This window comes from Pseudochaenichthys georgianus, chromosome 20, assembly GCF_902827115.2.
Source record: "Pseudochaenichthys georgianus chromosome 20, fPseGeo1.2, whole genome shotgun sequence".
NCBI classification, from domain to species: domain Eukaryota; kingdom Metazoa; phylum Chordata; class Actinopteri; order Perciformes; family Channichthyidae; genus Pseudochaenichthys; species Pseudochaenichthys georgianus.
The window spans coordinates 16,745,206-16,762,249 of record NC_047522.1 but is presented as its reverse complement, the minus strand read 5'-3'; the positions used below and the strand labels follow the sequence as shown (position 1 = coordinate 16,762,249).

At 43.4% G+C, this 17,044-nt stretch overlaps 1 protein-coding gene across 1 annotated transcript in view; it reads left to right on the top strand.

Moving 5' to 3' along the window:
* pou6f2 (POU class 6 homeobox 2) overlaps window positions 1–17,044 on the top strand; it is a 67,972-nt gene that overhangs the window by 39,802 nt on the left and 11,126 nt on the right. The window contains exon 6 of the mRNA XM_034109017.1: window positions 13,273–13,404. Within this exon, the coding sequence (XP_033964908.1) occupies window positions 13,273–13,404 (132 nt within the window). The remainder of the gene's footprint in view (window positions 1–13,272; window positions 13,405–17,044) is intronic.

Below are 17,044 nucleotides of genomic sequence, written 5' to 3'. Positions count from 1 at the left end.
TGATCCTATTTATTTGTGTAAAGTAACATGAGGTTAAAGATACATAATGCCTCTAAGCTATCATTTGAAATGGTCATACACCAACCTCTTCAAGTTGTATTTTGTATTACTTGATAAAAGAAAAAAATATAAGTGTAGATTGCTACTGCTGACATATACCGGATTATATTACTCTAACATGTTATCTGGTATCAACAATACTGATCCACTATGTTAAGGCTTAATTGTATTCGTATTCACTAGTTATTGGTCTTAATACTTACTATGGCTATAGATACAGTGATACGAGACTACATATCTTTTTAGATTTTTAAATACTTTCATATGGCATAAGTGTTTCCGAGTTTTAAAGGCTACATTACCCTTAAGGTTTACTACCCTAATGCTTGCTATTGTACACTACACAGATTAAAGGCTCCAAGAAGTGATCCGTTTAATTTACCCCATTCATGTCATTTTCCATTTAAAGTGAATGGAGTACATACAGAATACTAAGCTAATTAATTAATAGTAAACTAGATTTGTAATTCCTGTAAATCTCCTTTTAAAAAAACAAAGTGCTGTTTAAGCAGTTTACTATACACTTGATTCTCTGTCAGCACTTGATCCTAATCAAGAGGCAGCTTTGGAATGGAGGCTGTCAATGTGGAGCTATTATGCATCTTGTTGCTGAAGCCTTGACGCATTTGATCACATCCACGAGGCACGACTCGCTCGGGAGGAATTCTGAAGTGATCTAAGCTTAATAATCAGTCCCTTAATCTTCGCTGCTCTTCCTACTCAACCTCCTTTTTAGTCACCGTGTACGTCCATCTATCTCTGCTGCTCTGTCCGTCTGGCTGTCAGTGTGTGACGATAATAACCTATTTTATATCCCTGTGGTTTCATTTCTGGTGGAGACTGGCCAGGGTCGCCTTTCTGTCCCTGGTCACATTCATCAGCGTCAGACCTTTATTGGGTTGTGGTGCAACCTTCTTTATGGCCAGGATGAGTTGGGCTATTTGTTTCCCCCTCGCAGCCCTCTCCGGCCCTGTCACGGCCTAGTGAGACTCAGCAGGAAAAACAGCCTCTAGATTTAATGGGCTCCCGCTACATCGCACCAAACACACTGTCCAGTCTGACTGTGGATACTGACCAACATACCGATTCACACATTACGCCTGCATCAGGCAATGTACAAAGACCTTGAATAAGAGATGCACTACAAATATACTACTAATACATCTCTGATTTAACTTTGTTACATTTCCTGGAATCTGTGAAAATGTCTCTGTGACTCACAAAGACAGCAGGGGTGCTCTAGCTCTCTGCAATAACAACACTGAGACCCTTAGCTTTAAACAGATTGTCTTCTTCTAAAAGTAGCAGGGAGGCTGATTATGATGACTGAGGACAGAGCTCCCTGAGGGGGGCAAAGAGGCCACATCAGGTATCATTAAGATATTGGCTCATCAAATAGGATTATGGTGTGTGTGTGTGTGTGTGTGTGTGTGTGTGTGTGTGTGTGTGTGTGTGTGTGTGTGTGTGTGTGTGTGTGTGTGTGTGTGTGTGTGTGTGTGTGTGTGTGTGTGTGTGTGTGTGTGTGTGTGTGTGTGTGTGTGTGTGTGTGTGTGTGTGTGTGTGTGTGTGTGTGTGTGTGTGTGTGTGTGTGTGTGTGTGTGTGTGTGTGTGTGTGTGTGTGTGTGTGTGTGTGTGCGAGGGGGGGGTAGCAAGGAGAAGAATGGCCGTAAAAGGTTTAGTTTCTCTGGGTCAGTGCTGGTGTTTTCAAAGAGTGTGTCACCCAGCGAGGGGCTCGCCCAAGGACAAGTCGCAGCCACAGCACCCACTCAAGGCTGCAATAGGATTTAAACAGCGGCTCCGCCCCTCTCCACCATCTAAGACAGTGATTGGATTTTCAGACTCAGAGTCACTGAGCGACTAACAGGTTAATTCTCTTTTTACGTTTTTGATTCTGGGAGACTCCCTGAAAAGAGATTGTGTCACAAACTCGTGAATTGTCACCATGATCTTCCTTTTTTTATTATAAGTGAAGACATAAGGACATTTCTGGTGTTTCCATGCTTCACCCAGAGTTGATTACCATAATATAATCAGCATTAAACAGATAGCACCCATATTTCCTATTTGTATTATTCACACGTGCAGAGTCACTCAGCCAGAATCCTACAGCAGAGAGCTGCTGAGAAACAAACACTCATTATGTTCCAATTAATGTCCCATTGTAATTATCTTCTCATGGGAGGTGTGATCTTCTTCGTCAAGCCAAAGTGAGGAAATCCTGAGCATTCATTACGTCCCTCGTGTTTTTAGTGTTTTAAATTTGTGGAACATAATTCATTAATAGGCTCATAAATATCCCGATTATACAAATACAAATCACACCCCAACAGACCCCTTGAGTCAGGGGTGTGAACTCAAATTAAATCTGCTAATTTGGTTAAGCAGAGTAAGAATGTACCTTTGCACCCCGCCCTCTCTGCTCCCCATGCAGAGTACAGTAAGATGCGGCCCGTTGGCTGCCTGGAATAGCCACCACAGTGATGACAAATAGACGGGGGAGATTATGAAATTTGCTTAAGTGTGTTAATGGGCTGATTGCGGGAGCCCGCTGGATTTCGCTGGAAGTTGATTGATTAGAGCTGCGGGTTTTCTCCACGCCCGGAGAGCTCAGGGATTTGACGGGGTAAAGGCGCTCGCCAAGTCTGTTACACCGGAATTGATCTTAATTAGATCTGAAAGACCTGCCACAGCAGAATGGTCGCGGCGATTAAAATGAAAAACAGGAGAAATTACTGATCAAATTAATCATAATGTCGGGCTACAGCTGTAGGTCTGGTGTAATTTGCCACTCCAGTGAGTTACATCAGCCCAGGCAGGGAGAGGAGAGGTAGTACATACTGATCCGTGGCAGCGGGAAGCTTAGGCCAGCCTATCAACTCTCTTATTCCAGTTCCTGAGCCCCGGACCCACATGACCCTGCTGCGCCATCCAGTGGATCCCCCACATCTCTCCCTGGCTCTGATACAATTGCTCCTTCTCCCCTTTTAGCCAAATCCGTCTACGTTCATTAGAGAGCAACGTCTTCAACACTGCTGCTTTTGTCACGGCTGTCCTGTCACCGGCATGTTGTGTGTTAGCTAATAGCCTCTGACCTTGGTCCAGTGTCTGGCTGGCTGGTTGTTGGGGGGGGGGGGGGTTGTCTCATGGCAGGGAGATGGAGGCGTCCTTCTTTCCTCCTCTGTCAGACTCCTGCCGTCTGTCTGCGCGTCTGTCTCTACTCCTCTCCGCAGCCGTCTCCTTGATCGCTGTCAGAGCCCCACACTGGGCCTGTCCACTCTCCATCCGCACACTCATAGGGGTAATTACAGCCTAGGGGCCTGCCTCCCATCCCCGTGCTCCACAATTTACCACCAAAGCGTCCACAGACATCTCTCTCCTTCCCCACTGCACCCCGACATCACAGGACCGCGGGGCCTCAGACCCACAAGTGCTGCAATTACCTGAGCCTCCCCTCTATCCTTTTCTCTCTCTCCGTCTATTCTCTCTTTCTCTCTCCTCTCCCCTCTCTACACCTTGGCTCCCTCACTATTCCCTGGCAATCAGCCTTCATTAGAAGCCTCTGGTGAAAACCCATCGTCACACCAAGGTCAGAGACTGCCAACCACAGCGGCCTTTCAGAGGCTAGGCTGTCAGCACTCTCCATCTCTTCTCACCTCCTTGCCATTCTCTCCACCTCCTCCTCCTCCCATTCACTCCACCATCCAACTCGAGTCCTGGGCCCATCTCTGACGCTTTTGTCTCCAGCTGAGGCCCCTTCAGACACTCATGTCACTGTTTTCCGCTGCAATGCACTTTTACTTATGTCACCAGCTGTTAAAATCACCACTGTCCAATTTGCTCAAAATGTCTCTTTTTTGTATGGCCCGTCTCAGCCATTATATTAACATGTGTATTAAATGAGCCCTGCACATCGCTTAATTGATTTTCCAGATCAGCACCACGTCTATTCAATTTAGCGAAACAGGCTTCCATCATTTCATGGGGTATTAAATCCAAATTAAAATGACATGCTCAAATGTAGACGCAATGGCTCACAGTGAGGCTTGTCGATGAAACTGGCAACCCTTAAGTTGGGAAAATAGTCCGTTATCTATCAAACATCTCATGACTCAACTGTGGTTCCTGTTGTATGAAAAAAAAAAAGCTCACGGAGGATATTAATAGAATTGTACAGATATTTTACATATTGTTTCTTGCAATAAATACCATATGCATATAATTGAGAGCTAATTTGTTATTTTAATTGTAATCAAATGTATTTGATATTGAGGGTGCTGAAGTCATGTGCTCCTAAATGTATTAAAGGTGACATGTCATGCTTTTCCGGTTATGACCCATCACCTTGTGTTAGGAAGGTTTTTATGCATGTAAACGGTCTGCAGAGTCAAAACCCTCAAAGTACACCCTGTAGCGAGTAAAACTCTAACACAGAAAATACCTCCCCAAAACGCCTCGTTGGAGATACGTCACTGTCCATTTGATTCTTCCGGATACATCATGATGTCATGTCGTTCCCGGAACGAAATGGACCAATCCGTGGAGCCGTTACGTTACGTCCACGGAGCAGTTACGTTAAGCCCCCGCTGATTGGTCCAAATTCTCACACACTCAGTGCATCCAGCTCTGCTGATCTCTCCTCCCTGGCTGCAGGCTGATAACAGACAGTTGGGATCGCGGCGACTCTCTGCAGACCCATTCTCACAGCGTGTATCAACCTCTTTCTTTCTCAATATCAAGCCACACTTATTGTTTTTACTTCGGCTGTGACTTTGTGTGTGCTCAGGGTGAGTTTGGCTGTGTTTCGCTGTGTATCGCTAAACAAGGTAACAACACCTCCACGGAGCTTAGCGCGATTCACAACGTCCCGACTGGTCCCGACCAATCGGAGCACACTGGGCTCACAGGGAGGGGGGGGGCAAGAGCTGCAACGAGCCGTTTAGTGGAGAGAGTGAATACACATACTTTACAGAGATGCTGTATGCGAAACCAATGTGAGTTTGGAAAATTGCACAGTATTTTTCTATTTTAGTATACCACAACAATGGAATTATGATCAGTGGAAATGGCCATGACATGGGATCTTTAAGTATTTCTCCAAGTCTCAAAAAAGTTCAAAAGTGTCGGGGTTGTGCCATAGAAATCAAAGTATTTCCTCAAATGTTGTATCTTATGTTTAACATTTATATTAAGGCAAAGTTGCAAAAGATCTGAATACATTTGAGCTGTATGAAGTCTCTCATTTGGACATTATCTATGACAACTGTTTAAAAGTCCCATTTTTTATAATAAAGTATAAATGGTATGTGTTGCCAGACTGCTGCTGGTTGTGGCAGTGTGGTTCAGAGCGTGAGCAGGCCCTCAGCTCTCCAGCAGCTCAGCCTCTTATTAATGCACAGGAGATCCGGCTCTTAAGAAGGCAGAAAATTGCCTTACATAACAAGCGCTCCACAATTTAGAAATACAAATGTGCACTGTTGACTGAAGCAGAAAATAAGACTGTTGCCCATCAACAGAACCACATTTCATATGAATAATTATAAAGCATGGGCGCTAGATGAGGAAAACAACCTGACCATGACAGCTCTACTACTTTTATTTACTTCAAATGAGGGATTAGGCAGGGAGAAAATCTACAGACTTAAGGACCAACGATGAGCCCTGAATTTATAAATAAGGAGAAAGTTACATTTATCATATTTCACGATGATCATTTGGAGAGCTGTGAAAGCGCTCACTCTTTTAAAATTACGCCTACAGGCCGCCTTGCACTTGCTTTTTGGTTTCTCTGGTTTGTTGTTGGGTTTTGAGACCTCACCTCAGTTGATGTTTTCTTCGCTTTTTGAGGTCTGCGATTCTTCTTAACGTGGCTCCGCGATTCCCGTGGTGGTCAGAGGGCTTCCAACTCTGACACCCAGCAGAAAGGCACAGCTCCCTGATCAGCCCACATGCACATTGGGGGCAACGCGCATTAGACGCCCACAGGGGAGCCCTCAGACGGAGCAGCAAGCTAGGGCTCACCTAACAGTGGATAAGGAATAGGGTTTCTTTAATTATGAGGCAGGGCTGTGACATTGAGTTCCCCCCTTCCTCCTCCAGCAAGCTCCCAGACACTGTCTAAGTGCTCCGCTCCGCTGAGGAGGCCAGTCCCCCCGCGGGGCGCGATTCCACTGCCTGTAATGTCTGATGCCCATTAGTGACCGCAAACAGAGCACCGGTTCACACAAGGAATACAGCCGCGCAGCCACTGCCACGCTGTAAAAGACCCTTCCAATGCAATGTTATTGCATTGTGCCCTCCTCATAGACCAAGTCAAAAGTCCCATTTATGGTCCCTGCTGAATATTATCAGAAATTCTTCTCCGCTGTGTTTTCAGCCGTGGTCAGCAGAGGCTAGATTTGGTAGATTTCTTTTGCTATGTACACTGTGTAAATTGAAATTCCTCTAAACGGTTCTCTGCTGCTTTGAACTCTGAGGTGCATTTAGCATTTTCTTATTTATTCTACTGGATGATTTTAAGCCTTCTTTTATTATGGGAAACTGCAATTGATGGTTTTGTAAATAGACTCAACTAGAATGCAAGAATAGTGCATTTACTTAAGTTATCACCCTAAATAGGGGAGCTTTAGAAGTCAGAACTGGAGTAATCCATACAAATACGCCTGTAAATGTCAACAATTCATCTCTCCACTTATGCTGATTTAGCTTGAGCCGACCATTGTGTATATTTTGGAGAAAAAGAGAGAGACACAGTGAAGCAGAGAGACAGAGGGAGGGGAGGGAGGCAGATTTATCGATCTAGGGTGACCACATCATAGCCACAGAGCCCCTCTCTCGTGATTAATCTTAGGGCTTAGAGTTGGCCAATGACACATGACAGGCCTCCCCCTCAAACTCCTCCATTTCTCTTCATTACTGGCCGTATTTTTGGACACCACGGTGGAGAGTAATCATTTACCTTTATTGTGTTTATAAAGCTGCGGCATGGATGACCCTTCCTATATTGAATTGAGGACATCAAAAGATCACTGGACATTGATTAGAAGGATATTAAAGTCATTCAAATGCTATATTTATATGTCAAACAACAGCAGAGTGAAAGGAGAAGCCATTTCCAACTAAATGAAAACAAATGGGTTGCAGTCAGCGCAATGGTTATAGAACTCCTAAAATCAAGAAATATGTTTTATAACATATTGAATAATTGAGGTAGGGATTTTTCAACAATACAAAGAAATAAGGGCGCTCATCATTTCTTTATACTCTTTCCTTCTGATTATACTTTTCATTTTCTCACAGCAACCAACAAAACGTAGCCATGTATCCAGGGACGTGCACAGGTACGGGCTAATGTTGCCCGGGCAACGGCCCTTTTGAACTTTTTGGCTGACCTGCCCCCCTGGAGAGAGCGAAAGTCTTTTTTTTCTGTTGTGGCCGAATAAACATGATAAGCCCACAATTAGTATTGTTGAGTCTCGCTGCGATAAAACACACCTTGTCAGCGCTGTCACCTGCCCCCAGTCACGTGACTTTGTTTACAATCTGACAGCTGAAAGCAAAGGAAAGCCCTCCGAGTCCGGTCCGGCCTCATGGCTATGGTTATCATGTGCCTGCCTGGCTTTGGTGGCCAATCCTCGGGTCAATCTGTCCCCGGAAATGTTCCCGTTTTTAAATATGCTTAAATTCATTTTGAGTTTTCTCATGGCAGTTAGAGTATAGGGGACAAACCAGGGACTTTACTTCCTCTTGACCCCGTCGGCTATTTACAAAAAATTGTGTTTCTGTCTTTCTGTGTCTTTTCATCTGCTCCGTAAACTCCCTCTCTCTCTTTTCTTGATCGCCCTCTCTCACTTCACTGTCCCGCTTCATTGTAGGATTTCTTCCATGTCTCTACTTTAGTTTGACCATCTCTGTTATTAAGTTATGGAATACTAAACACATAAGTAATTAGATACCTTACCGTTACTGCGCTCATAATGAATGATAAGAATAAGAATAATGTGTATTGAACAGGTTTAATCAATTAGTGATTTTATTTAAGGCACAGCAGTTACAATGGTCAAACTACATTAAAACAGAATTGTCCGCATTTTATCTTTAATAGTTACTAACATTAGATATGTTAATGAGATATGGACCGCAAAAAAAAATTCCCGTGGTTTTCATTTTTTTATAAAAAGTTCTTACGTTTTCAGGGGGGTCGGGGGGCGGCCCTTTTCTAGTTTAGAGCAATAGCCCCTCCAAATGTCTGTGCACGTCCCTGCATGTATCCAATTTAAAGTCATAGCCAGAGCAGCAGGAGATTTACTGCAACACCGGTTTAACGCTGCTGTGATTTCCAACCCAACACTAGCATGGTACAGAAATAACTGCACCAAATATGTCACATCATGAGCTGAAATGGTCAGCACTTTCCCGTAGATACTTAATCACCAAGTAGTTCCAAATTGAATACATCTGGAAACGGCTAAATATTATAGATCATTGCTCAGGAAGAGAAATAGTGGACGAGGAATGCAGTATAACTTATATTTTTACTCGCAGTGTCCCCTAACCAAAGGAAATCTGCCGCTGCCGTGATGGATGACAAAGAACCCACTCTGAACCTCCGTGCCTCACAATTATCAACAAATGGGCTGGAGCAGATTTTATGTAATGATTAAAGCTGCTGTTAATTTCACATGAGGGTAATGAGTGGGGAGATTGACGGCCACTGTCCGGCACTCCATCATCCCTTTATAGTTAGTTTAAACGTTTTCACGACTCTTTCCCTCCGTCATTTGCATTTTGCCTCATTAGATATGGCCATTTCTGAGGCTGCTCACGATATCCATTTCCTGGAGTTAATGCATTTTATTTGATCAGCCAAACCTTCCCAGTTAACTAGCTGACATTCAGCCGTTTCATATGACATCACTCCATTAGCAGCCGCCATGCCACCTCCACATCCACACCCGCTGCCACCACCATCCCTCCACTGCCTTAAGCAATTACAATGTGCGACTGTCTCCGGATGCAGCGTTATTGTTTTTCGCCGGGTGTTATCTGCCCCAGTTGTTCTATCCGTCTTTCACTTCCCAATATTTTCCCTTTTTGGGTTTTATTTTTCACAAGGGCTGGAGCAGAGGTCCACTGGTGAGCAATAGCCGGGGCTCCGATGACTCAGAGTGCACGGCCACAGTGCGAGGCCCCGCTAACCGAGGGACCAGAGGTGTTTTGGAGGGCCTAATGGCATTTTGATGTTCATAAGCACAGAGGATGTGAGGGAGGGGAGACAGGGAGGTGGGGGAGAGGCCGTTTTAGGGAATAGGAGGAGGTGGAGAGTCAGCAGAAGACTGTCAGCGGAAGACTAGCCGAGCCCTGACAGACAGAGAACGTGTTTTCTCCTGTCACAGCTGATTACATTCACTCCGGAGTGGGAAAAGAGCAGGGAGGAGACCAACAGAGTTGTGGGTCCATGTTGTTCCGAAGATACAGGGCATCGGCTCAGAGACAATAGAACTGTTTAATTAATTTAATGAACACTGTTTGGCCCACTTTTGGTTGCAAGAAAACATGAAGACTTTGATCCATCTTAAATGTTCCCAAACACCTCAGAAGAGATGGTAATTAATTAAGTGAATTTGCTAAATCATTTCTGTGCCCTTCTAAGTTGTATCTAATGTTTTAGATAAAGGTTTGTTGTTGAATCATACATTAGAAGAGTATCACTCTCTAAACTCTGCTGAAGCCTTTAGTGTAGACAAATCCGCCTTCCTGCTGGTGTCCGCACCACTTTGTCCATTTATCTTTGCTGTTCTTTGTCTTGGCCCAGACAAAAAAAGCAATTAAGTTTAAAAACGGCCACATGAAAAGAGCACAAGCAAGAATAAACTCCAGTTAGTTTGTGTCAGACAATTTTGGTTTCCAGGGGTCTCTCCACGGTTAATGGGGACACTATTTTTCCTTCTATTCCTGAGATTACACGGGTTGCTGCACCAGGTGACCCTCATGGTCAAACAGGCGACGGAGAGCCCGGCAGAGTTTAGATTCTCTCCACTTCAAAACGCTTGGGGAGAAAAGATGCATTTTTAACAATTTGGGTTTCTTTCTGTCCTTTCAGAGACACTGGTTTTGTGTTTGCTGATCCCTGTGTAGCCCTTTTCTATTTGGCTATATGAACTGTGATGGTGCAGCAATTCATGGCAGTTGTGGTGACTTAAAGGTGACGAGATGATGTCACATGACATAATGGAGGCTTGAGCCGAGCGCAGGTTATTGTGTGGATAATATGAAATTGTAACATTGAGTTTTAACATTTCCTTAACAAATGCATGGCTTCAGTTTATTTGTGTTATCCCCACACTAACCCCAGTGGTCTAAGCTGCTGACGCTCCTATTCATGGGGAATGAAAAGAATGAGACACAATGGTTAACATGCAGGCTCTGCAAACCGGGAGATCACTGTTTATCTCCCCCAACACATGCAATCAGGACAAATGCTAGGCCAGGTCTGTCATTTTGTGCCTCCCGCCGAGGAGTCACCGTGGCGGAAAATCACCTGTTTAGGTGTTAACACAGCCTCGCCTCTCCTTATTCCTGGCTCTCCTTTCAACTGCTATCCATATTACCCAGTGCCAGGAAGATGCAGCAATAAAGCCTGCTCTCCTCTCACCTACGTTTACCAGAATAACGTAGCACCTGAAAGGGCTATCATCGAATGAAAACACAATGATAATATTTCAAATGAATCTGAAAGCTTCTCCAACAACCTATCACTCACACAATGACACCAAGCACAGCAGATTTTCAGGGAGACTCTGGGTGTGCTCGCCCGAGCAGATCGCATTATCTTTGTGTTGATCTGTGGCCTCTTTTTAACTCTGTCTAACCTGCCCTGTTGGCTTTTCTCTGGGCCACAAATCACTATCACAAGCCCTCTTATGCTTTGTTTTAACCATCATGGCTTAAAGACCCCTTCTATCAACACTTCAGAAACTCTGAGAGTAGCTGGTCTGGGATTGATTTCTTCTTCAACTTCTACTACTCCTAGGAAATTGTTTGCTAAGTGTCGGTTTAGCTAAACTCCTCCATCCTTCACTTTTTGTTGAAGATCGTGATTTGCACTTGCCTAGTCACATGCTGGCCAGATCTATCCTTGTATATACTTGTAAAACTATTTAGGTAAGGCAAAACTTTTCCCATTCAAACCATATTTTAACAAAATACCTCTTTGCACTATTAAAATGTAGATAGTTCAGCTTCATTGTGTTGGCTGCAGCTCTTTTGAATGTTAAACTGATTCTAAAAAACAGTATCAAATGAAATGTGTTGTGTTCAATAAATCTTAGAGAGGATTGTTTCTTTTCTGTCTCTGGTAACACTTTATATTAAGGTACACAAATTAACCATCAACTAGTTAATTAACATGCATATTAGCTGTATATTGGCTCTTTAGTAGTCATTATAAAACACTTATTAATGCCTTATTCTACATGACCATATTCTACAAGTAATAAGCCAGTTTTGGTCTTAATATGCGCCGCTCAATATGGGCCTAATAACACTTATCAAATATGATCTATTCTTATGTAACAAGACATTAAACTATATAAATAACTTAAAATTAGGTATTTATATCTAAGAACATGTTCCCTATTTTAAAGTGAAGTCTTGTTCATAACCAATAAGCTAGTGGTTTTTAAGTTAGCAGTTAAGGCTAGGGGACACTGAAGATGTCAAAAAAGAATCTTTCACACACAAAACATATATAATATAATTTCTTTAGTTTGGGCACCAACATTAGCTTATATATTATCCCATAGGTATATGTTTGAGAGCATAATATTAAAGGTTACAGCTTGCTCTGTGATCCTGGTACTCCTGCATGTAGAGTCAGAATCAGTTTTGTGCTTCTCTAACATTTGAGGTTTTCGAAGGACATCCGCTGGACACATAAAAGACAATCTTGCGATTATCGAGGAAAAACTGGATGACTTTCAGACGACGGGAGGCAATATCAATCACGGCCAATTTGAGGCCACCTACATGAAATATGATTTCATAAGACAAATGCAGTGTCATTCTTAATGTGCTTAACCTTTACTGTCAATGAAAAAGTATTGATCGCTCCGTGGCATTTTTTCATCATTTGATTTCAGAAAGTGTAATAATATATGGTGGTGGGGTAAGATAAAAGATGAATGGCAACTGAATGATTTCAGACGAACAAAGCTGAATTCCCTGCAGAGTACAGACAGTGTGGAAACATTGATGCTTTCATGCAAACAATCCCTTTTTCAGAGCATTTTATGTAATGACAAATAAATCACATGCAATTTTATTTAAAAAAAACCTTCTTTTCATTTCAGCCTTTTTGTTTGAATATGTTTCTATCTAGTATTAGCAGCAGGGAACAGACAGCCTGCTCCCAAGCACTGTTTCTATTATTCCTCTATTCTGTTGAGTAATTGGGAGGTATCCTATCTCTTCTTGGTCTTTGATCTACTTACTCTACCTAATAAGACTTTGCTCTGCTGCACTACAACCAAATCAGCAGTGCATTTTCTACCCCCTAATAAGTGGTTAGCTTGATTTATATGGGTAATCTTGCCGATGTGGCTTGGCTCTACAACCTGTCCCCAATGCAGGGAGCCTCCTTTCACAACCGCAGGCCAGACCAGATGAGTCCATTACATCTGGGGTAAAGACGGTCTCTCTAACCCTCCTCTCCTTCAGAAGGAACAGTGTGCCATTGCATTCTGAAGCACGAGGAATTAGTCGAAGCGTATTGAAGGGGCTGGCGATACAGTGATGCATGGCCACACTGCCTGGCTCTATTGTGAAAGCGGGGAGCAGTTGGGCCGATGCTGCGGGTGGAGAGGCTCGGCTCGGCCCGTGGGAGCCCCGGGGGCCAGAGGAAGCACTTAGAGTGGTAAAATGGCCACTTATTCACAACCTCCCTCCCGTTCTCACTGCTCCTCCCTACCCTCAAGCCTCCCACTGGGTTCAGGAGCACAGGCCTCTGCAAACTGTATGATGGACTGCATAGCCCACTCTATTGGACTATAGAGGCCTCACTGCAGTTAGCCTATTCTGGCCATGGCAACAATAAAGACCCCCTTCCCCATCGAGCCCTCCTGAACCTCCTTTTCTTTTTAGGAATTTGCATTTAACATCTGGACAGTTGCATAAACAGATGCAGTTCTGAAATATGGCTTCTCTGCCCTTTACCAGCTGAACCCATTGGCCAGCCAGGTGGCGGTAGCGGCGGCAGCAGCAGCCATGGCCGGGTCTCAAGTGTTCGGCAACGCCCGGTCAAACCTGCAAGGAGCCACCGGACAGCTGGTCACCAACGCACAAGGACAGGTGAGTGCTAATTAATGGACGCTAAAATGCAAAAATAATTATCTTATTAGACACTAGGGTTTTGTGGTTTGCACTTGGTAACAGATCTGTAAGAGATATTACTGGACCATCTATCATGTACGAATGTGCAGCTCCAAATAAAACATTTGTATAGTATTTCTGATCTTTCCACATTGATCTCCAGTGTGTTGTCTTGAATCTGTTTGTCACTACACTCTAGGAGCCAGCCCACCATATATTAAGCTTTTTGGGAATAAACAAAGCCCTTCTTTCTGTTATCCGCATGCGCCTGTCGCAGTAAAACGCTGACCTTGTCATATTTACAGGGTGGCTGCAGAATTGTTCCATCAGTAGCCAGAGGCTTGAACGATGATGCTTGTCATTGCAGGACCCTATCTAATGAATCATCTTATCACAGGTGCACAAGGCACGTATTAAAGGAAAATTGTATGGACAATGTGCCCTTTCATGCCACTCTTGTGTTATGTACCTTAACCCCTGTTTCATGTCTTAACGCTTGCACTGTCCTTAATGTAAATGTAACACAAACGTGATTTCTCTACAAAAAAACGGTTCATTTTTAATTATTTAACTTAGCCTTCTTGTATTAGGTTTCAGTACCACCCGTGTTAAGTGTTCTCAGTGTGCGAGCGCTTGATGCTAAACGTCGCTAATGAGACAGTATGGACTTCCCTGGCTCACAAGGTGCCTGGAGCACTAGGGACAGATCACTGTGGATACGGACTTGATGGGATGCTCTGTGCTTTTTTAGTGTCTAAGCGGCTGACAGTCCATGACATAATCAGGTCACAGAGACGGTCAAAGCCGTGGGCTACAGCCTTTGCTCCCCATCTCATTATTCCACAGAATTATTCAGACGGAGGGCTCTGAAACATGCACTCCCATATCAGAAGGTCCACACACCCCACCCCCAAACACTGAGGAGATTATACAGGCTAATACGTACCTCAAACAGGCCAGGAGGTCCAGCAAACACACTCTGAGAACTTATGTCAGCAAAGAAAAGCTACAAAACCGGAGGCAGTGGAGCAGCTTTTATCTCATTTGAGGTTTTTGCTAACCAGAGAACTGCTTTTACACATTAGTCGCCATTCTTGAATTTATAACACGGTATACCGTCTTTGACCTCCTAATTTCCTCTACAATTTTGTCAAAGAAAAAACCTTTTCATAAGCGAGGGCTCAGGGACCTTGAAAAGTGCCGCGTTTGATAGACGTTTGGAGTTCAATATGTTTTTAAACCTTAATTATATTGGCCCGAGCCTCTTTATTCTCCAAGGAGAATCAATGAGGATCTTTCATCCTCGCCACCTCTGCAACAGTGATTGAGGCTGTGGATAAAAGCCACAATATTTTTAAATCACTCATTTCTGAATTTTTTCTTCTCCTTTGTGATTCTGTGGCAGTTGTGTGGACATCTTTTATTCAGTGCAAATTCTCACTTTGCCTGCCGCCTTAAAATGGCAGTAAAACTGTTGGGTAATGAGGACATTAAGGGCTGTTTTATTTAGCGGAGCGTAAATCCAACAAGGTGTAAAAACCACTGAAGGTTTGTGTGTCTTATCCCAGTTTGCTAAACCCTGGCTCCATAGCTCTGTTTACGGAAACCCTCTCCCTCCTGAATTTGGGCTATCCATCCCTTTAACTCCCAGCATGCCTAGCCTTTGGGGTGAGGTCTTTGGCCCCTAATACTAAGAGAACATCAGGTAAGGAACACATGCACAGTCAACCTGCCAAGCTAGTGTGCCCTTTGTATTGATGGAAGCCTCCCATCTTTAGGTCAAGTGAAACTGCTATTGTTAGGCTACAACTATTGATTATTACTAGGAACAATTATTCCGTTGACCCTCTAAAAGGTTCTAAAGTGCATATTTAGTTTGAACAAAACTCTGAAAAACAAATATATATTACATAAATATCAAATAAAACACAGAACAGCAGCAGATTATTTTCTTTGAGCTGCTACAAGCTGTTAGACGTTGTTGTCGGATAAATAAACAACTCATCATTGCTGCAGTAATCTACTGAATCTGCATCTTGTCAGGTATTTGAGAAAATAAAATGCAGACTTGTACACCCTTGAGAAAATACCCTTCCCAGGAAATGTCTTCTGTCTAGCGTACCATTATAAATCTGCTTTTTAGCCTCTGATTTGCTCTGACTGTTGGTTTTTTGGACATGTGTGTTGACACAAGTCCAAACTCTCCAAACATTTTCTCTCTCGGGTCTCAATTCGCCGCTTGAACAGTGGAGGAGAGAGAATGGGCAGAGATATTGCCTGGCGACCATGGCTAAAGACACAGATTGCCCTGGCTGGAGAGATGAGATGACATTTCTGTGGAAACAAAGAGCAGCATAATCTTAATGAGTTCTGCTGGGTGGAGAGAGGCACAATACTCACAAGCAGGGAAGCCAAATAAACTGAAAGATAACTGAGGAGAGAGGCCTGGCAGGGACTGAGAGAAGGTCCTGAAAGCTGCTTATTTATGAAATAGTGGTGAAATGGAAATGATTGTATGGCTCCATCAAATATGGGCTTTTTGAACAGAGAGTGAAGTACCTGCTGGTTGATTTGGAGTACTGTGCAACCTTCTTAAGAGGAGCAAAACATGAGGAATTGATAGCAAGACCTCATATGTTCAACATTAAAATGAAGATTTAAACACAATAGGAGTGTAACATAAGGTTTCAAAACATAAGCATAGAGGCATACATTATCTGTACATGTATAGTGGTGAGGTGATGTTTTATATTTGTTGGCAATACTTATACCTTAGTTTGCAGAATATGAACATGTTGCCAAACTGCCTTCTGTGTTAAATTATGAACTTTGTCTACAAATAAACTTAAGTAAAAAAACATCTTTGACATTTCTGTTGAAGAATGAATAACCTGAGGATCCGACCAGTCCATTTTATCAAACATAGATTATCTTGTATTATAAACTATACTTTTCTAAATGCTCTGTACACCTCAACATTGAATGTAATACTTACCATAAGAAAAGTAAAATAATAAAGTATTCTATATTGTATATAGTCTGTCTATAAATTAGCACTACTTCAAGAACTTTACTCTTCCAGCTTGAGCTATCTGTGAGGCACTGCCATGAAACATCTGCCTGAGATACTCAGATGGAGAAGCATTGCATGGTGGGACAGGGACGAGAGCTAAGCTGTCAGTTGCCTGCTCTTTTATTATGCTTATAGAACAACCACTTAGTCCAATGACGATGAATAATTGAGCGGAACAAGTTCCCTGCCACAGTGGCATGCAACGCGGGATCAGTGGGACTCCGGAGACAAGAGCGTCAGGCAGTGCAATAAAATATGCTAAGTGATAGGAGAGCATTACAGCGAATTTGTAAAGCCGGCGCGGAGAGAGAGATAAATTATCTCTCCCTTAATGCGAAGCAACGTAAGCAAATGAGCCGTGGCCAGGATGAATTACAGATTGTCGGCCCACCTTTCCCTCACTGATCCCTCCCTATTATGTCAAGGAGAGAGGGGGGGAGGCAGAGGAGGACCAGGCGCTGAAACACATCGTGTTACCGGCTAATGCTACAGGGAAGCTTCTTGTGGAGATAGTTCTGTGCTGAGGTGTAGTAGCTTGCACTTAAA